Source organism: Ursus arctos, unplaced genomic scaffold, assembly GCF_023065955.2.
Source record: "Ursus arctos isolate Adak ecotype North America unplaced genomic scaffold, UrsArc2.0 scaffold_37, whole genome shotgun sequence".
NCBI lineage: Eukaryota > Metazoa > Chordata > Mammalia > Carnivora > Ursidae > Ursus > Ursus arctos.
Genome location: NW_026623053.1, coordinates 17,688,389 through 17,714,587, shown reverse-complemented (window position 1 = coordinate 17,714,587; position 26,199 = coordinate 17,688,389). Strand labels below are relative to the sequence as shown.

The 26,199-nt window shown below is 32.8% G+C and overlaps 1 protein-coding gene across 13 annotated transcripts in view; it reads right to left on the bottom strand.

Annotated features, from left to right (window-relative positions):
- The window catches only part of MIPOL1 (mirror-image polydactyly 1), a 357,607-nt gene that overhangs the window by 253,997 nt on the left and 77,411 nt on the right, over positions 1–26,199 (bottom strand). For all 13 annotated transcript variants that reach the window (XR_008957207.1, XR_008957208.1, XR_008957210.1 and 10 more), the window contains 4 exons: positions 23,829–24,048; positions 22,053–22,188; positions 20,634–20,739; positions 4,842–4,971 (listed from right to left, as the gene is read on the bottom strand). Coding sequence is in view for 7 of the 13 variants with exons in the window: in XM_057306421.1 (XP_057162404.1) it covers positions 4,842–4,971; positions 20,634–20,739; positions 22,053–22,188; positions 23,829–24,048 (592 nt within the window). In the remaining 6 variants the exon portion in view is untranslated. The remainder of the gene's footprint in view (positions 1–4,841; positions 4,972–20,633; positions 20,740–22,052; positions 22,189–23,828; positions 24,049–26,199) is intronic.

Sequence of the window (26,199 nt, the reverse complement as noted above, 5' to 3'; positions counted from 1 at the left end):
CAGAAATGGACCCTCGGCTCTTTGGGCAACTAATCTTTGACAAAGCAGGAAAAAAACATCCAGTGGAATAAAGACAGTCTCTTCAATAAATGGTGCTGGGAAAATTGGTCAGCTACATGCAAAAGAATGAAACTTGACCACTCTCTCACACCATACACAAAAATAAACTCTAAATGGATGAAAGACCTCGATGTGAGACAGGAATCCATCAAAATTCTAGAGGAGAACATAGGCAGCAACCTCTACGACATCGGCCAAAGCAACCTTTTTCATGACACATCTCCAAAGGCAAGAGAACAAAAGATAAAATGAACTTATGGGACTTCATCAAGATAAAAAGCTTCTGCACAGCCAAGGAAACAGTCAAAAAAACTAAGAGGCAGCCCACGGAATGGGAGACTATATTTGCAAATGACACTACAGATAAAGGACTGGTATCCAAGATCTACAAAGAACTTCTCAAGCCCAATACACGAGAAACAAATAAACAAATCAAAAAATGGGCAGAAGATATGAACAGACACTTTTCCAATGAAGACATACAAATGGCTAACAGACACATGAAAAAATGTTCAAAATCATTACCCATCAGGGAAATTTAAATCAAAGCCACACTGAGATACCACCTTACGCCAGTTAGAATGGCAAAAATTGACAAGGCAAGAAACAACAATTGTTGGAGAGGATGTGGAGAAAGGGGATCCCTCCTACATTGTTGGTGGGAATGCAACTTGGTACAGCCACTCTGGAAAACAGTGTGGAGGTCCCTTAAAAAGTTAAAAATTGAGCTACCCTATGATCCAGCCATTGCACTACTGGGTGTTTACCCCAAAGATACAGACGTAGTGAAGAGAAGGGCCATATGCACCCCAATGTTCATAGCAGCATTGTCCGCAATAGCTAAATCGTGGAGGGAACCGACATGCCCTTCAACAGATGACTGGATTAAGAAGCTGTGGTCCATATATACAATGGAATATTACTCAGCTATCAGAAAGAACGAATTCTCAACATTTGCTGCAACATGGACGGCACTGGAGGAGATAATGCTAAGTGAAATAAGTCAAGCAGAGAAAGACAACTATCATATGATTTCTCTCATCTATGGAACATAAGAACTAGGATGATCGGTAGGGGAAGAAGGGATAAAGAAAGGGGGGGGTAATCAGAAGAGGGAATGAAACATGAGAGACTACGGACTATGAGAAACAAACTGAGGGCCTCAGATGGGCGGGGGGTGGGGGAATGGGATAGACCGGTGATGGGTAGTAAGGAGGGCACGTATTGCATGGTGCACTGGGTGTTATACGCAACTAATGAATCATCGAACTTTACATCAGAAACCAGGGATGTACTGTATGGTGACTAACATAATATAATAAAAAATCATTAAAAAAAAAGGAAAGAAAAAGAAATAGAAATAGAAAAAAAAAGAAAATTTCCTTCTTAAAAAAAAATTAGTCAAACAGTAAAGGAAGTAGGACATCACATAGCAATTTTTAAAAGCAGGGTAGAAAAAAGATGATTTGGGCCATGTTCACCGAACTTTTCTTTTACACATCAAAACAGGTATGGAGAAAAGACAGTAAGCTCACCAAATCCTGAGAATTTTTCACTTGGAACACCACACAGCTTGGAAATAACCTGAGAGGCCAATGAGTTGTGCAGATGGCCCAGAGAAAAGTAAAATTCTTCCCTGAACAGAAGAAGCCTGTATTACAGAAGAATCTTTACAAAGGGAGGAAGAAGTGTCAGAGCGGCCATTTTCCACTATACTGATGGAACAAATAAAAGCCCAAAAGTAATACTCCATGGAATCCGGATATACACAAGAACAGGCCTGTGGTCCACTGAAAGACACCAAACAAAATCCCTTAGGCAGAGGACAGAACCTCCAACAAAAGGGGTGTACAGCCTCAGGGAGATCTTCCCAACCTCTATCTCCCCCCCCCCCCCACCCCATTGGCATGAGGGAAATGTAAAAGCAATACTTTGCCAAGAAACTGTAGCTCTGAGGAGAAGGTAAACAGGTTTCAAATAAGAAATGCTTATCAAGGAAAATTCACTTGCACTATATCAGAACAAAGAAAAGTTCTTGACAATTTACACACAAGCAAGATGAAGAGAAATGACATGGCAATTATAAATACACCACAAACACATGACAAAAAAAAGATCACAATATAAAAAATAATATAAACCAAAGGAATGAAGAAAAATTTCCTGCCAGTTGTTGGTTTCTTAGAACATAATAAGAACATGAATTCAATAAAGAAAAGTTCAAAGAGAAGATGCCAAAACAAAAAAGTGAATGAAAAGGGAAGTTGAAAACTTAAGGAAATATGCTGAGAACCATAAACAAATAAATAAAAATTTAATAAATGAACTAGAAAAAATCAGGACGGGAATAGAGACAATTGGAATAACTAATACGAAGAAAAGGCTTGAGATGATCACAGTGAATGCAGAGAAAAAGAGGGGGATTCAAATAATTATTGAACAGATAATAAAGACAAAAGGCCCCAATATAAGAATAATTAGAGTCTTTAAAACAACCTAACAAATAGAATATAAAATTCACAAATCTAAAATTTCCCTGAACTAAAAGAAGAATCAAAGAGTCCTTAGTGAGGCATGCGGTGGGTTCCAAATACGTTAGTAAAGAAGAATCAAAACAAATACCATGATTAAGTTCTTCTACTTCAAGGACAAAGAATCCTTCAGGTGTCCTGGCATGAAAAAAAAAACCAAAAACCAAAAACCAAAACAAGTCACATATAAGTAAAGGAAAAAAAAAACCTGTGACCTGACTTCTTTTTAGCCAAACTCAATGTCAAAAAATAGAATAACATTTTTACAATGTGTAGAATAAAAAATACTTAACACAATAATTTCATTCATAACCAATTTGAATATAAGAATAACACAAAGCCAGTCTGAGGCATGCTAAATCTGAGCATAAAGTATTTTTAGTCCTTCCTCAAAAAACTGAAACTGAAATTCAGTTACCCAGGGATTTCCCAAAATAAAGAAACCAGCTATAAAATGTCATGTATGAAAAAAAGTTGCAGATGATTATTCAATCCTTTTAAATATAAAATCAAAATTAAACAACAGGGGGGCATTTTGGCTATAGAATCTAATACAATTTTTACAAGGATTTTAAAACTTATTTCATAGCTGAAAGTCAAATGATACTGTTTAACTGAAACACTGCATGTTTTCAAAAACCGAAAAGAACTGATGATTCCAACATCTTAATGTTTTTCAGTCTCTTTTCTTAAATTTTGAAGGATCTTTGGGGAATTAATATATCTTACTGTATAAAGTAAACTTTCCATGAGTTTCAAAAATTTCTTTAGTTTCACTTTAATTGACTATTACTCCCAAATTCAAGTAACACACAGCACCAGCTATGACACAGGTACTTTTCAATATTTATTAAGTCATTCAGTCCTCATAACAACTTATACAAAGTAGGCACTCTTTACCCATTTTGTAGGCAAAAAACTGAGTTCCAGAGACTCTGAGTAATTTGTTCTCAGCTGTACAGCTAGGAAGCAACAGAGCTAAGATTCAAATACAGATGTCTGGATCTGGATTCTGCTGTTAACCTCTACATTATATTGCCTCTCAAATAAAACAGCATGTAGAGAATTATTTGATTTTTATCAAATTAATTCTATGTATACATCCATTCAACCACCATCAACCATCCATTCTTGTAGATAATAGTATTTAACCATTTAAGCAAAGAAAATGTTTGGAAAAACCTTTCTCTATTGATAAAGATAGTTATTTGGGAGTAGGCACTGGGGAATTCAGGTAAATTTTTTCGGTTTGTTTATTTCTATTATTCAATGAGTTTAATGCCTTATAATGAGTATCAGTCTTCAAAAAAAAAAAAAAAAGAAGCCATTAATCTAAACAAAAAACAAACTACATTATCTAATCACAACTTGAACACTGTCATGGTAATTATTTAATGACTTTTTGTCTCCCTAATGAACAATGTTTTAATTAGTACTTTACTGTAATCCCCCACGGAGCCTAGTACAATGTCGGGCAGAGCAAACACTCAATACATATATTGATGGGTCATCATAAAATATTACATTACTACATTGTACCTATCTTACAAGTAGCATATTTCTAGATGCTCTAGAGCCTTTACCTAAATCTGACTCCTTAGACTGGCATCATTTACATTATCAGGGGGCTTGAAGGAAAACAGAATCTTAAGCTCCATTCCATACTTACCGAATGAGAATGAACATTTTAACAAGATTTCCCAAGTCACATTAAAATTGGGAAATTCCTAGAGCATTATTTATCTAAGTGTGGCCCATTATTTACCTATATCAGAATCACCTCGGTTGCTTGTTAAAAATGTAGATCCTCAGGCTCTGCCCTATTTCAAATGTCATTAAAGTTTATGATACACCTAATAAAAGTAAAAAGCAGTGACAAACAGGAATAAGCATATTAAGCAGAGAGCACCGAAAGACTCACATAGTTTAAATAAATAAAAAAAGTGATAATAAGAGAGGGAAGAAAAGAGGCATCATAAAGGAAGGCAGAGTAAGGATATCAACAGCGGGCTATGAAGGAGTAAAGAGAGTAATGTACAGACAGTGCTGTGTATTCCCTCGCATCACCCCCCTTTTTTTTTTTGACTGTTATCCCTGACATGCAAACTACTACAGCATGACTGTGGGAATATAGAATTTACTGGTATACCATGTAACAATCAGTAACTTTTCTTAATATGTAACCACCATATAATGCAAACACTTTATAAATGCTTCAAAAGTCACATATAGTTTTAAATGTATACATACACTTTGAGAGACATTTCCATATGCTTGGCTCTTGCAACTGCTTCATCTCTCTCTTCATTGGCTAACCGCAAGCGAGACATAATAGCTTCATCACGTTCCTTCTGTGCAAAATACACTTCTTCAACCAGAGCTACCAAAATATATAATCCATAATTAGAGAAAATGTAAAAATGCTTACTTTTAGCAAAAATAAAAAGAAAACAATTTTTTACTAAATTAAATTAGTATCAGTTAATCATTGAAAAAACATTTTTTTTTAAAGATTTTATTTATTTATTTGACAGAGAGAGAAAGACAGCCAGCGAGAGAGGGAACACAAGTGAGGGAGTGGGAGAGGAAGAAGAAGGCTCCCAGCAGAGGAGCCCAATGTGGGGCTCGATCCCAGGAACCTGGGATCACGCCCTGAGCTGAAGGCAGACACTTAATGACTGAGCCACCCAGGTGCCCCTGAAAAAACATTTTTAAAAGCTACTACAAAATTGAGATACATTTCATACCCATAAAAACATAAATTAAAAGGTCAAATAATAACAAATACTGTGAGCTTGTGAAATAAAGGAAACTCTCACATACACTGCAGACAGGTGTATATATCTCTACAGACATTTGAAGAGCAACTTGGCAAATTAAAGATTTGCCTATAACCTGGCAAATCACCTCTTTGGTATGCACCCTAGAGAAATTCTTGCACATGTACACAAGGAAACATGTATAAAAAATGCTTATTACAGCATTATATAATTGCAAAAACTTAGAAATAACCCAAATGTCAAAAAACAGGAGCAAGAATAAATAAATTACTAAACATTCAAAATGGAATACAATACAACATTTAAAATGAATTAGCTATGGACAAATGGGACACATTTCAAAAATAAAATTATGGCAAAAATTGTAAGGTGCAAGGCAAAATAACTCTACTTAACATTTATGGACAAACATATTAAAACAAGCATGGCAATGATAATCATCAAACTCAGGATAGTAGTTATGTCAGTAGCACAGTGGAAGAAAAGGAAAGAAAATGGGATCAAGGAAAAGCAAATGAGCAGAGCTGAGCCCATTAGCACTGTGCATCTCCAGGGAGCACTGTTTATATAGATCATAGTACAAATGGCCTCATCTAGATTGGTGTAGTACTATATACGGAGCTTTGATGTTATCTGAAATTGTCATTTCTCAAGCATAATTTCTACCTGAAATCTTACATAACTTTTAAAATATTACTGCAATGTTAGACAAAAAGGGGCTCAAACACCTAGATCACCAAACCAAATTTTATTTACACTATCAAACCACAAAATAAACTTAGGAAAGATGTTTGAAATGTTCTTTCAGTTCACAAAACATTGGGTTTTTGCTAACATTTGTCATAAATTAATGCATAGCTAATTAAGAGTTATTCTTGTATTATTTAAATTATAGCTGGTAGAAAAGAAACGAACCCTGAGAGTGAATCAACTATATCTTTTCCATAATAGAATATAAAATGGAACATGTAACAGCAAAGCTAAACTCAAAACCATTTCCAAGAAAGTGAGCCTAAGGGAAGAGAAATATATTCATTCATTTCTTCACTCATTCATTCATTATTCTTTCATCAAATATTTATGAAATTCCTGTGGCAGTCCACCCATCCGGTTGTAAGCAGTATGACTACAGTGTTCTAAAATGTCCTTACCTTCCTGGAGATATATACATTCTATTATAGAGAGACAAAAAAGAGAGAAAGTAGGGCCAAAATTGAACAGGTAGATAGATAGATAGATAGATAGATAGATAGATAGATAGATAGATAGAAGTAAAGGTTTTGAAGGAAAATAAGGGTGTGTGAGAGAAAAAAGGAGTAATTTGGAAGATGGGAAAAGAAAAACTAATTTAGAAAGGTGGCCAGAAAAGCGCTTTTAAAATAAATGACATTTCAGCGCATGGTAAAGGAAGAGAAGCCATATATACATATTTGAAAGGAGACTAATAAGCAGAATAAAAAGTAATAGAAAGGCCCTAAAAGTATTAGAGGAACAGCAGTAAGGCTAATGTGTCTGAAACACAGTGAGAAAGGGTGAGAGCTCTGGGTGATCACATGGGGCCTTGTGATCCATTGCAAGGATTTTACATATCACCTAACTATGACGGTAGCCAATGGAGTGTCCTGAGCAAGGAAATGACAGCATCACGTTTATGTGGTGGAAGTCTGAAAAGGAATTCTGGTTTCTGGGTGAGAAATAGTCTGGAGGTGGGAATGCATAGAAGAAGAGACCAGTTAGGAGACTAGAGGAATAGTCTAAGCAAAAATTCACATCAATAACCCATATAAATGGCCCATTCCCTGAAAGTTAAGCTACTTAGAAGGAGATCTATATATATATATATATATATATAGAGAGAGAGAGAGAGAGAGAGAGAGAGAGTTTATATAGTACATTAAAAGATTTCTAGAACAGAAACAATTTGATCAGCTCTGTGCTTTAGAAGGAAACACCCACAAGTTGGCATATAGAGTGTATCTGGAAGATGCAGGGGTCAGCAGAAGGTTGCAGGTTGGATTGTACGTGCCCCTTAACCCAATCATAGATTACTCTAACAGTTCAGGTAAGAAATAATGAAATCCTGAACCAAGTCAAGGGCAATAAAACTGAAAAGAAAAAGAAGGGATTCATTCATAACAAAAAGGTAAAATAACAGAACCCAAGAGTTAAGCATGTACTGAATAAATTTTAGAACCCAAGAATTAAGCATGTACTGAATAAATTTTAGAGAAGAGAAAAATAGGACAGGTGACCTCACTAGACCATCTCTCGATTTATCAGTAGTATGATTTTCTTAAAACCTTAGGATAAACAGATTACTCTTCTCACTGCTGCTACATTGGTTTCAAGGCAAAAAAAAAAAAAAGTCTCTGCCTGGCATTCAAGGAAAACTAGAGTCCAGTTCTAGCTTACTTTCCCAGCATCACCTACCACCATGCTCCCTCTAGGACAATGTTACATAAAATGCAGGTTGCAAAACACAGTTTTTAACAGTTAGGTATCACTTTAATACATATTACAAAAATACAACAGGTACATTAGGCCTACAATGTCTCCTAGTATCATTTAATTTAATGTCTAATTAAATTTTAAAATTCTCTAAGCTACCCAAATACACTGCTGAGCCAGATGCCATATGAACGTAACTTTCTATTACTTCATTTATTTAAAGTTCAAAAACACAAAAGAATGACCTAGTTATTAAACTTAGGATAATGCTTACGTTTTGGAAGGAGTACTGAAAGGGAGGATGAGGGACAATTCTGGGATACTGGTGATATTTGGTTTCTTGATCTGGGTGCTGGTTACACAGTTTGTCCAGACTTTCTGAGATTCATAAAACTGCACAGTTATTGGTGTGCTTTTATGTTTAGATGTTAAAACTAAATAAGGAATATTACATTAAAAAGAATAAATCTATTTATCTAGTTAAAAAGTTGAGCTGATTTAAAGAAAAATATTAAGAGTAGAAAAAAGTTAGCATGTATGATAAAATTTCTGGTACTTGTTAAGATTAGATTTTGAGCAGCTGAGACTTGTCCTTCTGGTCAAGATGGAGTAACAGGATCTGGATTTGTCCTTCCACTTAAATCAATGTTTAAAAAGATTTTATTTATTTATTTGAGAGAGAGAGAGAGAGAAAGAGAGCATGTGCACGCACTTGGGGGTAGGGGCAGAGAGAGAGACAGAGAGAAAAGCAGACTCCATGCTGAGAAGGGAGCCCAATGCGGGGGCTTGATTCCAGGACCCTCAACTGAAGGAAGACGCTTAACTGACTGAGCCACCCAGACACCCCAAAACAATATTTAAAAATGGGCAAAATATATAAGATGACAGCTTTTAAGACTGTAAGGAAAAAAGAACAGTGACCTGAGGAAACAAACAAACAAAAGAGTTGAGCCCTATGATTGTCCCAGCTTAATAACTGAGAGAATTTCCAGAACATGGTACAGAAAGGGAAGAATCAAGGAGGAGCCCAGCTGATTCCACAATTTGGGAGGGCAGAGATATAATCTGGGGAAACCAAAGCAGCTGGAACTCACAAGAGAGACTATTAGATAAAAAACAGCTGCAAAGAAAGAGAAAATTTTAGAGACGTACAGAGGGCCTTTCTCAAAAAGTCGGTTGAATACTGAGTGCACATGTGTAAGTAAACTACTCCAAACTGGGGAAAGAACCACCTGAAAGGATTAGAGGCAACAGTGCCCTGGGCTCCACAAAACCAGAAATAGTGCATGTTGTTCCCACCAGCCAGATCAGAAAACCTCAAGATTCATGAGGTACTGCATAGAGTACTCAGAAGGGTCTTGCCTTGGTAGTGGGGATTAATTAACCCTAAACACTGCTCTGGTAACATCTAGCGTATCTTTAAAACATGACCAAAGGGACACCCGGGTGACTCAGTTGGTTAAGCATCTGCCTTTGGCTCAGGTCATGATCCCAGGATCTTGGGATCGAGTCCCACATTGGGCTCCCTGCTCAGTGGGCAGCCTGCTTCTCCCTCTGCCTGTCACTCCCCCTGCTTCTGCTCTCTCTCGTGCTCTTTCTCTCTACCTCTGGCAAACAAACAAACCTTAAAAAAATGTGATAAATAAATAAATAAAAAGAAAAGAAAACATGACCCAAAAGGAGAGGCCTATTTCCAAAAAACTTAAGTACATCTGATAAGAAAGCTCAAAAATATTTTATAAGAATACAAAATAGCTTCCAAAAGGGTAAAATTCATCATGGCATCAAATTGCTCGGCATGCAAACAAGCACCAAAATTAGGACCCATAATGACAAAAAATTAATCAACTGAAACTAATAGTTTTGTCAGCCAACTAACATCACCCTGTCTTATGCATGTTTCTGTTTAAAGACACTTGTTAAAATATACTATTGATTTAGTAACATCGAATCCATAGCCAATGGCACTGCAACTCATGTCTGAACAAAACTTATCTAACACACATATTTTCTCCATAATGCACATCATAACTTTTTTGTACTCAGGGAGCACTAGATTGTATTTCAGCACTAAACTTGGGGGCTGTCTGAAACAGTGAAATCACGAATAAAAGGCACAAAAATGAAGTAAATCTAACACTAACTAAGCTGCAAAAAGAACACTCATTTACAGTATAAGAGCTGAAACAAGAAGGTAGCGTGTGGCCTTGAATGGGATTATTTTTGTTTTTCTTTCCTTAGTTTGTTATTTTAGTTATTTTTATTGATTTTTTAAAGGTAAAATAACATTTCATTCCACAAGATGAATATAAAACCTAAAACTATAAATGTTCTGGGAGAAAACCTCTGTGAATTTAGGTAGGTAAAGCTTTATACACATATATACATACATGTATATATTTTGTTGGCATTCAAAAATTATACATGGGAACTGAAAGAAAAATTTACAATCCATTTTATATTGTTTACTGCACACTATAATGACATAATAATTTGTACAAAATATCACAATATTCTAGTCCTATGTTTACTGCAGCATTATTTACAAAAGCTGAGATGTAGAAGCAACCCAAGTATCCACTGATAGATGAATGGATAAGGAAGATGTGGTATATATACACAATGCAACATTATTCAGCCATAAAAAAGAATGAAATCTTGCCATTTGTGACAACACGGATGGACCTAGAGGGTATTATGCTGAGTGAAATAAGTCAGAGAAAAACAAATACCATACAATTTCATTTGTACGCAGAATCTAAAAACAAAACAAAATAAGAAAAAAAAATCAACAAAACCCAGAAATCGTCCCATTAATATAGAGAATAAACCGGTGGGTGCCAAAGGGGGAGAACATGGGGGAATGGGCAAAATGGGTAAAGGGGAGTCGGAGATACAGGCTTCCAATTATGGATGAAAGATACAGCATAGAGAATGCAGTCAATAGTATTTAATAGTGTTGTATGGTGATAAATGATAGCCATACTTGAGGTGAACATAGCATAGCACATAGAGTTGTTGAATCACTATGCTGTACACCTGAAACTAATATAACATGTGTCAACTATAATGCAATGAAAAAAAAATTTTAGGCACTTCTAAAAAAAAACCCAAACCCACTTCTAATTTGTAGGTCAGAAAGAATGGACACAATGATGCTACACAGTGATCTAAGTACAGATAAACATGTGTGCCATGCTGTGAAATATTCTGACATATCAAAAGGTTAAAATACTAATTACTAAACTTTAAATGCCAACAGGCTTCCTATCACTTCTGTACAGTGTGATGAGATGTTTATAAAGTGACATTTAACGTAAGCTGTATTCTACTTTATATACAATAACAGTTTAATGAAAGTGGTAAGACTAGCAATGTCAAGGGCTTTAAGACTAAGTATAGTTATCTCTATGCTTAAACACTTTACACCAAGAGCTTATTTGGTACTGTTAGTTAATCAAGAGAAAACATTTTTTTCCCTCTATAATGCTATCAACTCTAAAGAGGTAAATAATGTGTATATTTAAAGGAGATTGCCTTCTGAGTATTTTAAGGTTAAGTTTTAGAGTGCCATAAAACACACACACATAAAATCTGATTACACATTTTACAAATGCTAAGAAGTACTTCCAAAATTAATTTTTAAACATCTATTAGGTTATATGTGAAATTTGATTATGAAAAACCTGATTCTTTCTAGAATTCAGTACTTTTAAAGGATCAATATGCAACTCTCAAACATTTTTAGTAAAGAAAACTTAATTGTAAACACTGAGCTTTTCCAAGGTAGATGACTATTACAAAGTTCACTAGAAAATCAATATAGCATTTTAGTTGGAATTTGCTCATTAAACACCCACAGCTCTAATGCAAATTATGATGGAATGAATAAAGCAAATACGCATGCTTCTTTCTTTTTATTAAATGTAAAATCTACTGTTAATTGCATCTCGTATGTCATACAAACTTTTCTCCTTAACTATTAAATAGAAGCTTTAACAAAAGTCATTAGAGATTCTCTTTCTTTGACTTGAATAAATTTCAATATTTGTTCAGTAAAGGTTCACAGCAGTTAAATTACATTAACAAATATTATTAGCTACTATGTAAGCCAACCAAGTAAAATACTTATATTGTAGGTAAAACAAATCATTGGGTGTTTACAATAATATTTGGATATCTCCATTTTTAAACATGGTTATCAAATATCCGATAATTCTTAGGTAAATTCGAGGAAGATTCAGAGAGGATCACCCCCCCTCAACACCAAATACTCAAATTTGTTTAGTAAGCTAATTGTTTTCTAATATGGGCAAGAGTAAATATGAAGAAGCTGAACCATACTAAGTATGAGTTTATTGAGTCAAGACAGAGTACATATTTTCTTAGTAGAACCCAAGTCTATTGACAATCCCATATTCTACACTTCTCATACTACTTTTAAAATACAATAGAAGTGAGGCAGTGTATTGGAAAACATTCTAGTTTAAACACTGGATCATGATTCCCTAAATAACATAATTTGGAGGATAGACATTTACCAAGAAAAAGAACACATTTGTTAACATCCTCAAGGTAGTTATATACATAGAAAAGGCTGAACTAAAGCGAAGGAAAAAGATATCAACAGGATTTGAAACATATAAAATAATGACTGATTACAATTCATGTTCCAAAATTCTAGGCAACAAATATAGATAACAGTTCTATAAAAGACAGGTCTTTATTATATTTGAAAGAATTTCAGATTGTCTGGATATCTACTACTTTACTTGTTAAATGGATTCCTTGCAAATATGCTAGTGTTTTATGAAACCACCACATATATATTCCAGAATCATAAATATTACACTACTGTCTTTTAATTTCCTTAGAAATTATAATTTCTCTCTTTGCATAACTCAGTTACTGGAAATTTAAACATAGATGGTAAATGCCCTACACCGACAAAAAATTAACCAACCTACTCCAAGTAGTTTAATGCTTCTATTTTTTCTTTTACAGACCAGACTATTTTTTCTAAAAACTATATTTGAATGTTCAACATTTTATATGATTATTCTGTAAATAACCTTTTCTGATTAAAATAATACAGGCTCATTGTAAAAATATGGAAACAAATATTTTACATAGTCATAACTTTCTGCGTATGCTTAAACAGAATATATTCCTATATTCTTCAAAAATATGAAATAGTACATGGGATTTTATCATTTGGACATGCTGTATTTGATAGAACAAAGATGCTCCTAGTATTAGATTTTACACTGTTCTCCTTTATTCACTATATAAATAATACTGTAATGAACATCTTTGTACACAAATCTCTATGTGTATACATAGCTAAGTACTGAGGAAAATTCCTACAAGTATGGTTACTGCATTAAAATCAGCTTCTTAAACTCTTAACACACACTTTCAAATTTTCCTCTGTAAAGTTGCTAATACATTTATACTTATCAATGGTATAGAAACTGTTAAAAATTAATTAGAAACATATACAGATAGTAAGTTTTAGTAGCAAAACTATAAAGAACTTTTTTTTTTGCAAAACCCTGAGTTCTTATATACATGTACTTAGTACAGAAACTCAGAGTATGTAAGAGTACTTTCTAAGAATATACTATTTACATTCAAACATTAAAATATCTGATATTAGAGCTAAAATTGTTAATGTGAAAGAAAAAGCTTATCCCAGAAGTATTAAAACCAGTATCAATTATTTTATGCACTTCTGAAATACAATTTTAAGAGGTTCTTAACTTACTTTCTGCATAGAATATCTACTTTAAATTTTAATTAAATACCAATATGAAAATTCTGTAAAACATAACTGCTATCTAAAGTTTTTCCAAGATCATTTCCTCTTCAGAATTAACTAAACATATGGAAAAAAATCTTAAGAATCATTTTCTGAAAATTTTTCTGTTATTCTAATTAGATGATATGCTCTCAACTGCTTGACACCAGGGTAAATTTCATTGTATACCAGACCTAATTAAATATTTCAATTGTTGGTCATTGTTATGCATAATGCTTTCTTTGTTTACTCAATTTTTTTTTTTCCCAGAAAAATACAAACTTTCCTAGGGAGACAGCTTACAAAATTGGCCACATTCTACCCTCAAGCATTATTTCACTTGGCACTCATCATAATTAATCCTGATGCACACTCACAGGATTCTGCAGCCAAAGATAATAATATAATAAACATTCTACCCGTCAGTATTTCTAAATGCGATATTTCACAGAATTGGGCTTTTTGTTTTTATCTGAAACAACTGGTCATATTATTGAGATCCTTTTTCCTTCCAAATTAAAAGATGCTAGGGATATGAAAAAATCGACATGGGGTGGATCAGATGGTTTGCATCTGCCATTGGCTCTGGTCATGATCTCCAGGTCCTCGGATCAAGCCCTATGTTGGGCTCCCAGCTCAGCGGGGAGTCTCCTTTTCCTTCTCCCTCTCCCTCTGCCTCTTCCCCTGCTTGTGCTCTCTGTCTGTCTGTCTCTCAAATGAATAAATAAAATCTTTAAAAAAATCGATATACATATATATGTATTGCTCCATTATAATACTGTCAATACATTTCAGTATTAAAGGCTATCACATTTTTGTAATGTCTATTATATACATTGTATTATTCTAACATGTATTATTTTTTTAAAGTAAATATTGTATTATCTTCCTCTTATATATAAAACTCACTTTTGTTCTTAATCATTAGATGGTCAATATCATCTGAGATATGGTATACAGTAATAAATACTTTTTTTGAAAAGAGAACAGTGTAAATACTTTCTATGACACAACAACTTTTATTTTTCAATGTTAATTGGTTGTAGTGTCCAAATGTATTTGCTATAATGTTTATATATCTATACTTTAAACATTTACATGTTAACCTAGAAAAACTTAAGTTGCAAGTTTCATGGATTCTATATTCTGATGCTTTGGGCAACCACAATTAAACTCCTCTCTTTCCTACCAAAAACAGATGAACACACTCCGTAATAAGAAGAGCTTGACAATATTTTTTTTAATTTATAAAATATCAGTCTAAATTTGGGTGCAGAGAAAAGAATCTATGTTTAAAGAGATAAGCTATAAAAAGCAGATTGAATGCTTGCAGAATCAGTACAGCAAGATAAGCAAATTATGTAGCCACTGAATTATATGTAAAATGTAACTAAGATGGATGGAGAGAGAGAGAGAGAGATTTATAAACACAAGACTTAGGAACTAAGGAGTTCTTTTGGCTAAAACCCAATATTGGCCTTATTTCAGTTTAATTGGAAGAGGATCTCAAATTCATCTTCTCCATGAGATATCAGGAACCTGGATTTCTCTTTGTACCAAAGGTTAATAAGAAATGTGTCTGCAAAAGTCAAACAGCATTAAATACCAAAAACTGATTATTATTCTACAGGAGTTGTTCTGTCATTCATAATCTCTCCATGCTCCAACCTTCCACAGCTAATCTTTAATGGATGACATGCAAGGAAGAAAAATAACTAACATATAAAGCAGACACTCTAAAGCGAGCGTTTAAGAAATAGAAAAAATAAGGCTTTTAAAGAAATATATTTTAAATATCACAAAGTAACATAAAAAACTAAATATTCTTATGTATAAAATTTAAACATCATCTGTATACTGTAAATGGAATACAGTAATAAAAATTAAGAGATATTACACTACATAATATGCACTGAGCCTATTTAGGAAAACTGAAAACGTTTAATTGAACAAGTTATTTTTAAATTTATAACTACATTACTGACCTAAGAGTAAATTAATGGTTGCAACAGACCATACAATACTACCTGTCACTGTCAAACTCAAAACAAATTTTAAAGTGTTTGTGGTTTAAACATTTTATTTAGATGAAGAGAAATAGTAAAAAATAGAGAGTCAATGTTTCCTGCTGTGCTTCTCTAAAATATTCCCTAGTATTTAAAGGTCATATATGTCAATAATTTTCAAATAATCTTATCCACATGTACAATTTAGTGAGTTAAAACACAGTAAAAAGTCCTAAATAGCTGCAATGAGATAAATTTTTCCCAATGTTAACTCATAGGGAATGACCTGGTCATTTCAGCTTTTGCTAAGTAAATAAGACCTACTTACTATATATTTTCCTTTATTTTCTTCTTTGTAAACATTAAAAAAATAATTTTCATATTTTCAAACTTTTTAAGTAAGGTTAAATCTTAAAATCAAGGGAAATTGAAAACTATGGGGATAAATGAAATAACAATATTTAATAAATTATTTTTAAAAAAGAAATACATATCAATCTTTTGAGAAACAAAACCATATATAAATAGTTATGGGACAGTTACTTATATTAGGTACACTTTGAATATATCCCCTACTAAATCAAGGAGTCTTGAGAAAGCAAGATGATGACATCATCATCTTGAGTGCCTTCTATGGGTTAAGCACTTCATAAACATCACATCGCTTAAATGTCACAGCAACCTATAATATAAGTTTTAACCAAAGCTTAGTGAGGCTGTCACTTACACATGATAAGTGGTAAAAAGATTAGAATAAAGGTCTGAATCCAAAGTATGAACATTTAACCACTATGTATTTCAATAGTGTATTATGAGTGAAAAGTGACTACAGTCAAAAAGAAATGTCTAAAGTCCCAAATCTGTCTTATTTGCTGGCGTATACTCAGTGCCTAACACAATGCCTAGTACGTAACGACCCTTCAATAAATATTTGTTTGATTTTTAAAGAAATTAGCTTAGTTCCTATAAAGTGTCTAATAAAAATAGTAATAATGGTGATGGTGATGTGAAAAAAGAAGGGGAGGGTATAAGTGTCAACCATTTGAAATTTTTATCACAACAGAGGAAACAAGTGAGTTTCAAACTCTCATGAGATTACATTAGAATGACAGTGTTCACATTAGGTAAAAACCAACAGGGAAGTAAAGGAAACAGGCTTAACATTATTTTAACAGTCTACATGAACATTTATTATAGTTATACATTAGATTAAAGCCCAAATCTTTTGTATCCCATTTCTTTTATTTTGGATTCACACTTAAATAAAATATATTTTTAATTAAAAGCCAAACAGAAGAAAAATCTTTTCATGACTTCTGATGTTATCAAAGATTTAAGAATTTTATAAAGATAGGAATAACCAATACTACTATAAGCTACAACTTACTGAGTATCAGTTACATATTAGGTGCTTTTATACATTATCTATAATCCTTAAAATTATCTGGTAAATTAGTTAGTATTCACATCTTACATGGGAGAAGGTAAACCTGAAGAAGCTAATAAGTTACTTGCCCAAAGGCACACAGTAGCTATAAAGTATCAAAGCTGTGATTTGAACCTCAGTCAATCTGATTCCAAGGCTTTTGGTTTTCCCATTATTTCAATGTGTCTCACAGAGAACTGAGCCCCTTGTTTTATGTGGTTTTGACTATACCAGATTTTTTTCCCTTTTTTTAAGGATTTTATTTACTTATTTGTCAGAGAGGGAGAGAGAATGCACGAGCAGGGGGAGCAAGGAGGGAGAAGCAGCCTCCCTGCTGAGTAGGGAGCCTGATATGGGACTCAATCCCAGGACCCTGGGATCATGACCTGAGCCAAAGGCAGACGCTTAACCAACTGAGCCACCCAGGCGTCCTGACTACACCAGATTCTTATTCTTATATTCAATCAGGTGGGAAGAAAAGATGGACTAATATATACATAAGTTACATAATACACAAAAAGAGAAAAACAAATGTGAAAATCTGAAAGACAACAAAAATGGCATAGGTAAAATGACAAGATTTGATCACAGCCATCATATAAATTTCATAAAACTTTGGTTTATGTGGTCTTTATATATCAAATCTATCACAGGAGTCATTTTAAGATTAGAAAGCAAGCAACTTTTTAAAAAAATCACATCTTTATTGATTAGTAATACCAATCTCTAATAATAGTAGTACTAATACTAAATCTAATCCATACTCATTGTAGAAAACTTGAAAGGGCAGAAAACTTAATTGCAACATTGATACATGCAATAATACTACCAAAATTTGCCTTTTGTCTTATATAATGTACATGTATAAATATATTTAACAAAATTATATTTGAATAGTTTTCCCCTAAGTTTCACTTAATGTTGTTGTGAAGATCTTCTCATATCACCAAATACGATTCAGAAATGTTTTTAGTTATTGCATGATGCCTTACAGCATAAACATATCTTAATTTATTTAACCATTCTGTTAGTGTTTGATTGATTTTAATTTTCTGGTTATCATAACTAATACTGATATGAATATTCTTACATATAAATCTTTGTATCATATATTGCAAGGAAATGGCTCCTATTTCCTTCGAGTACTTCATACTTTAATTTACATTTTATTTGAAAAATCTGTAAACATAACATTTTTGTATCTTATTTGCAATTTCCAATGCTTAGTTTAGAGATGTTTTTGCATGTATTTCTTCTAATGTGGGATATCTTGACTTTTTTAAACATTTATATTCTGCTTAATACATTATAATACATAAATCTGTATACATATTTATAATATACTTAACCAAGATCACTTTTTATTTTGAATATGAAAATAAGCAATGATAGAAACAAACATCAATATTTATGATATTTATGTAGATTTTTTTGTTCTCGTTATATGGATTAATATCCTTCCATTAGATACTAAAGAAAACATTTTTCACATGTAATCATATTTCTATAATGTTCCCCTTTCTATTAAGATACTGACATAATTGTTTTTGTTACTGTGTTTTGCTTTTTGACTACACTTACTACCAGTCAGGTAGAAAATAAGCTATTTAAGACTGTACGTATGAGAAAACATGAAAAAATCATGAGTGTATCAAAAATCACTTAATGAATTTCTTATAGTTTCAAATCAATGGATTTCTTAAGCAATTCAGTTTTTAAAAAATTTTTTGACATATTACAATGATGATTCTAATGTCACAAGTAAAATATCTTTAATCTTTTTTAAAAGGTAGAACTGAAACATTAAAAAGATACACACTGAAAATTTATACTTAAAAAAAGTATATATTTTAGAGGATTTTCATTTTCATCATTTTTGTAACTAAGTGGTTGGATGTATCTCTTTTAATTAGATTGCTTTGTTCCAGAAAAACTATATAGCACTGCTATTTTTATCAATTTAGGAGGCTACAAAAAAATACTAAATATTTTTCAAACATTTACTAAAATAATATTGTATCAATAATGAGAAATATTCGATTAACAAGAATCATAAAGCAATCAAATTCTTTCCAATTTATGCATGCATGATTCATACTATTTAGTCAAAGGGAAGTCTTAAATACATACAAATAAGTAAATATTTGAAGTAGATGATTAGCTACATCTTACAAAAGTTTTAAGAGTAGATAATACTGCTTAATGACTTTTCCCCTCCAAGACATAAATGATCTATGCAGACATATCAATTCATGCTTTTCATCAGTGAAATGGCCTAAACAGCCTAAATCTTATCAAACAACTCCTGTAAGACACATGCAAAGTCGTATTGTGACGCAAACACCTTCAAAACAAATGTACTTCTTATAATACCTTCCTAGCAATTAGTATATACGTATTTGATTATAAAAAACCAAGACACTTCTAAATTGTCCCAAATTTATACCTGAATTATTCATTTTAACATACTGTTAATTGTCCTTAAAATATATTTGCCTCGTATTTCTCCACTAAATAAGAAACAAAACATTCATGGTAGTTTAACATTAATAGAAAAGCAACCATTTGTTATTTTAGCTGGAGTACTTATTTAAGGTAATTTTGGTTATATTTTCATAGTGATGTTTAGTTCTATTTTGTATAGTAATATTTTAAAGACAGGCTATACCTGTCTCTAACCTAAAACACCAGAATTCTTCCATATATGCAACCAGCTTCATGTAGCTCATAAAATATGATTATAACTCCAAACTAATCACAAAATACAATTTTTTCTTAAAATCATTCCAATTGATACAAAAGCGTTAAAATAAGTAACCTTTAAAATGCCTCTGCATGTTAATTTCTACTATACTACAAGATTTCTATCCTTAACATAAAACAGTGTGAGGAAGAGAGTCACAGACTATTGAGAATCATCTGATCTTTATCTGTAACATATCACAGATGCATTAAAAAAATTTCTCCTTGCAAAGACCTGTGAGTAAAGATAGACTCCAAAACATATTTAAGGCAGTCATTTATAATCTTAAACTCTGGCAACCTTTCATTTTAATCTTCTCAGTGAAAATATTATCTCCATTATCATCCACATCATCAGATGAAAACTTATTAATTGCACAAAACAGATTTTTGAATCAAATGTAGGTTTCCATTGGCAATGAATATATGACTATCTTCACACAGAAGAGAAGTATTTCCTCTCAACGAGCTAAAACAATAAGTGGTATTTGAACTGCTGGTTGAAAGGTAGAGGCACTGGTAATCATTATTTCCCCTTGTTTGTTCAGGCCCTTCCAACAAAACAAACAACCTTTTTGTGATTGGATTGACATGGTGTTAACAATGCATTTAATGCCCAAATCAGTATGAATACAGGTAAAGCTCTCACTAATACCAGTACCAGGATGTTAAAGCCACCTATTTTCTATGCAGCCAAAAAGAAAAAAAAAAAAAAAAAAAAAAAGACAGAGCCTCCCCTCCTTTGGCAAATAAGCCAGTATGCTAGTATTCACCAAGCCAATCATATAATAACCTTGTGTATGATTCTTAAGACCATATATTAATACTCATCTACCGTACCTGCTGTCTTTTCAGCAATATGAGCTTCTGTTGCTTTCTCCTGGAGTTCCAGCTTAACCTTTAGTTTTCTCTGTTCCTTATCTTCTTCAGTCAATTTTTCTTGAAGCTAAAACACATTGAAAAAACACAAATTGTTATTTGACAAATTTCTTGCAGAAATATAATTAATCCCAAAGTAGAAATTATTTTTTTCTAAGCCCTTTTATATTACATTTAACTGCCTAAATACATAACTCGGGGGGGGGCATTCCCACAATATTTAAAATTTTAAGATATTTCATAAAGTAATAATTACCTATAATGATATAGAAATTATAAAAACATTTTGATATACACTTAATTTGTATGTGTGCGTACAGGCAAATGAAATTAAAGAAGAAATGACATAATTATTAAAAATAACTACAGCAAAAAGCAATCTTATCTGTTCCTTTGTCTTAAAGCAAAAGACTTGGAAGGCACTATCCTAATAAAATAACGGAGAGTACAGCTTTACAGCTTCTCTTAGTAATTCTAATATTTTGAAACAAAATTAATTAAGATAATAATCTTAATATGTAAAACAAATCTCCTTTGAGAATGCTATCCCATCATGTTCCATTTAAATTGGCACTGGCACCTGATTTGTAATTGGCATGTAATAAATAATAGCTAAATGAAAATACAGAAAATATCTCCTACTTTCATACAGAACTCCTCAACAGTTTTTTTTTGTTTTTTTTTTTAAATTTCTCCCTTGGCTTTTGTCATTTGTGTTGTTTTCCGTCAGGCATGATCAAGGTCAAAAAACTAGAATATTAAAATCAGAAAGGTATGTAGAGGTATGCAGAGGTTAAAAAAACAGAAGGCATAGAATATGAGCATTATTTAATAACATTATTTAAAACTCCAAGAAATGTAACTAGAAAGAGTCAGGAAAGATAAAACGTGACATGACAAATTGGACTGGACAAAATGCAGCAGTATATAACACAAGGAATGTGACAATATTGCCAAGCCTTAAGACTTTAAAATTTAATTACGAGGTGAAATACAGGGCACTGATACTAATAAAAAAACAAAAAGTTAAGTAACACGAAATCAGTACATTGTATTTCTCACTTTCCATAATACCGAAGTAAACTTTTACTACAGTAAAACTTGAGTCTTTTTTTTAGGTACCTACTCCGGGTACCATAGATTTATGAAAAAGGAAGGGATATCACATGCCAGCCAGGGAGGAAATTAAAGAAATTGCTTTATATAGCCAATGTCTCACCTCAGTCATACTCTGATGGCATGGTATGGCAACAACATAAAGCCATACCATTAAAGGATGAAAGTACAGCATGAAACTGAATTATGATGGGCAACAAAGCAAACTTAGAAGGTCAACAGCTAAACGCACACCATACAATTATCAGACTTTCTATATTGTACCTTTTTATTGCTTGCTCTGAGAATGTCCAATTCTTTTAGAAGAAATGCTATTTTCTTCTCTTTATCTAAGTCCGAAGTAACTTGACAAGGGATCATACACTCACAATGCAAATCATTAGCTCTATGTTCCATAATGCTGTAATAAAAAACACCTGTTAAACAATATACACATATGACTTTTACTATACAGGATCCATAAATTTTACAGTGCAAAAGAGAGAGACAAATTTAATTTTAACAAAAAATATGTAAAGTTATTTAATTTTAAATTTCTCTTGCTATGCACTGTTAAGAAAATACTATAGATAAAAAAGAATAAATACATCAATTTCACAGAGGTACTAATCTATCAACTAAGAGAGTAAAAGCATTTTACTGCTTTTACTGTGGAAAGCATTTAGTAACTTCTACAGAGATTCATGGTTCAGCACACTTAAAGAATTCAGGTTTTAAGGGTTGTGAATAATTCTATTTGTACTTTTGGTCAGGAGTCTGGAAACGTATCTCACTTTTTGGAAAATGGGAACAACAATCATACTTTTTTCATTTGGGTTGACAGAATATCATTTTTTCATTATTAAACCCAAAACAAATTAAAAATGAAAACCGATTCCTGTGACATTTAATGGTAAATAATTTTTTTTGACATTTTATATGCTATTTGAGAACAGTAACGACTTGTTAGCAAGTAGTATAAAGGAGGGAAGGGAGAAGAGATGGACCATTTTTTGAAGGCATTATATTAAAGTTGTAAACATAGATAAATCTTAGAGTTTCTAGGAAATTAAGCAGTGAGGTATGGGACAGTCAGTGCAGTTCTACCTACTATGTATTTCTTCTGTTGCAATTATATCAGATATTTAATATTCTGGCTTTAGCCCAATCTCTACTATTTGTCCCATGTGGTTATAAAACGTTTATCACTTCTTCATTCATCCCTACTCCAATCCCCCAAAAGTATATTCCAAATCTGCACTTTAGTAATGATATAACTGTTTGCCAAGAAGTAGGACCATATTAATATATATCTACTATATTATATATTAACGTAGCTATTAATATATCTACTGAATAATTTTTAAATATTTTACTTACTTAGCTGTTCTTACGCAAAACTGTTAAAATATATTAAATAAGATTTTGTTTGGACTGAATATATAATTAGTCATTGAAATTTTTGTAATTCTGCAGTATTTTCAAAATATATGACTAATTATCAAAGTACTTTAATCCCATAAAGGTAAAAGTCACAGGTGTCACAAACTCAAACTCTTCCTGGGATAAGCGGGTAAGGTGAATGTTAAAAGCTGCAGAATGGGAAATAATAAGGAAGACAAATGGGAGAGAGCACAGGGCCTTTCTAGAAGCATTCAAATTCATTTAAACAAAAAATCATGGTAACCAAAACCAAAACACATATTTGGGTTTGTTTTGTCCTAGAGCTGCCAGTTTTGGGCTCTGATGAATAATTTCCCATTTATATCACCTTAACAGTTACTTCCAGATCAAAAATGAAAGGACATAGAAAATAATATTCAACTTTGCCTTCATTTAAACTCACCTTGTGCTTTTTCACTTAGCAATCTACATGCATCACACCAATGTAAAGAAAACAGTAGAAAACTCTGGTAGATTGCCCAAATCCCAATAAGTTAATGATATATCCAATTTAGCCCAAGCCAAAAAGAAAGGGAGGGATGAGTGGAGGAAGGAGGAAGGGAAGAAGAAAGAGTTCTCTCAATCTTATTTTCTAAATTTAAGGCTGCCAGCACTCACTTGGATTTTTTAGTAGCGCAGTCAGCTGTCTTATCACCTGGATAAGGAAAATTCATTGATCTCTGCCCTGGGAGTTCTGTGTCCTCATGGGTGGCTTCATTACCTAACTCACTGGCTTTATGATGCATGCCTTCCATAGAATTCACTGTTGGTTGTTCATCCGGCTCTGTACTTTTATTTCTCCCTCTAGTTTCTTGTTCAAGATAACTATGGGCTATCTCTGTATTTAAAACAAAACAAAAAGAAATGATATGTGAAATACCATAGCTACATATTAAATCATTCAACTGAATATTTTTGTGGAAATAGGTGCTCTCATAGCTTTAAACATGTACTTAACTAGTCTTACTCCTATTGTAATCAGCTAAGCCTGTACAGTATTGTTTTTCCACTTCTGGTAGGTATTTAGGGCAAAGGTTTACAACCTTAACTGCAGGTTGAAACAACCTGAGGAGTTTCTGGAAATCCTTAGCCCAGAACACATCTTATACTAATTAAATCAAAATCTGTCAGAGCATCCAAATAACTCCAGCATACAATCAAAGCTGAGAAACACTGATGTAAGCATTATTTTCTAGATTTCTTTTCTAGATTTCAAAAAATAGGATGCAATAAGTTAATGATTATAGGGAAGTGATACTGTGCATGAAACTCTGGTATCAGACAGCCTGGGTTAGAATTTCAGCTTTGCCAAGTACATAACTTTGGTCAAGTTACTTACCCATCCAAGCCTAAGTTTCTTGTTTGTAAAATGAGAACATAATAGCACTTTTACTTGAGTTATTCTGATGATTAACTGGGTATATACATGCAAAGTACTTGGCTCTTTGATCTGCTTTTCCGTTATGCACATTACCATTATCTTACCACTATTTACAACTTGTCCCATATTTTTACCTCAGTATTTCTAGGTCTAGTTCAGCATCTTTCTCCTTTCAGTTTTTTTATCCCTAATCTCCTAGTGTTTACTTTACTCCATCCCTGGTATCTATACTTCCTATCTGCCTACTATATTTATAGCTCTCTTTCTTACTTCAGCTTACTGACTATCAAGTTTTATGATCTGCTGAACTCTTGGTAAATCAGCACCTTTTCACTTGGTATTGTCCTATCTTCTCCAAACTCAGAGCAGATGTGTGATCTTCCCAATAAAAGGACCCTTTGCAGATCCCTCCTGGATTATAGTAATTATAATCCCTTATAGTATTATTAAAATAAATTCAGCAAGTCCTAATGTACTTCTGGATTTGAATTCTAAATGTTTAATATTTTTGAAGAATTCTAGATGTTTCTAATCTTGGTCTGTACTAAAAGCTTTTAGATTCCCAACTGTAACTGTTTACCAGACATTTGGAGCATCCTCTGCAAATCAGACTATCCATACTCTTCTACTGAGAATTTAATTTTACTTTAGGGTAACAAGGCTGATTTATAAAATTTTTCTTTCATCTATGTTTTTGACCAACTATTATAGTAAATGTTGCTTAAATGCTCTCTCAATGCTTTTCTACTTTGCCATGTTGAATTACCCTATGTCAGAATTCAACCTCTGTATAGAAAGTTTGACCCCTCTAATTAAACTATTTATTCATTAATTTAATAATCTATGGAAAACCTCCAATGTGATATGCTGTATGAAAGTACTAGGAAAAACAAAGACAAGTGAGAAACAGACTCTCCCTTCAAGGACTCTGTAGTATAGTGAGGAAAGCAAACTGGTCTAATGATTTCAATACAGTGTAAAAGGACTACACTAGGGCTATAGAGACCAAATATAAAACATGCTAGACATACTGATGCTCAACTAGAAGACTCTGGGAAGATTTCACAAAGGCATTTGTTCCTCTAAAAGACAAGTAGGGATGTGCAAAGCAATCAACTACCAAAGAGCAAAGAGTTCGAGTTAGATGGTGTAAAGAAAAAGTTGACAGACTGTAAGAATAAAAGAACAGGAAAAGCAAGCATGATACAAAGAAGGAATAACTTTTGGAAAAACACAGACACTTCTTGTATGTCTTTCTTGAAATGACAAGATGTCATAGTGAGGGAGTAAAAATTTCTAAAATGAGTAATATGTAGGACAGAGTCCAAGATGTGGTTCATCCGGGAATGGGTTAATGAAACAGACTGATGATGAAGGTACTTGGAGAGGAAGAAATCAAGGAATCAGGGTACTAAAAGTATCACCTATTAGGATATGAAAATCATTCAGAAAAATGGCAAGAAAAGAAAGGAGAAAGGAGAGTCAAAACTTCATTGACTACAGGAACATGATGAAGACAGAGACAGAAGAAAGAACTGACAGGAACTGATTGTAGTAAGTCATTTCTTTTTATCTTTTTACTTTGAAATAATTTGTCTTATAAAAAAG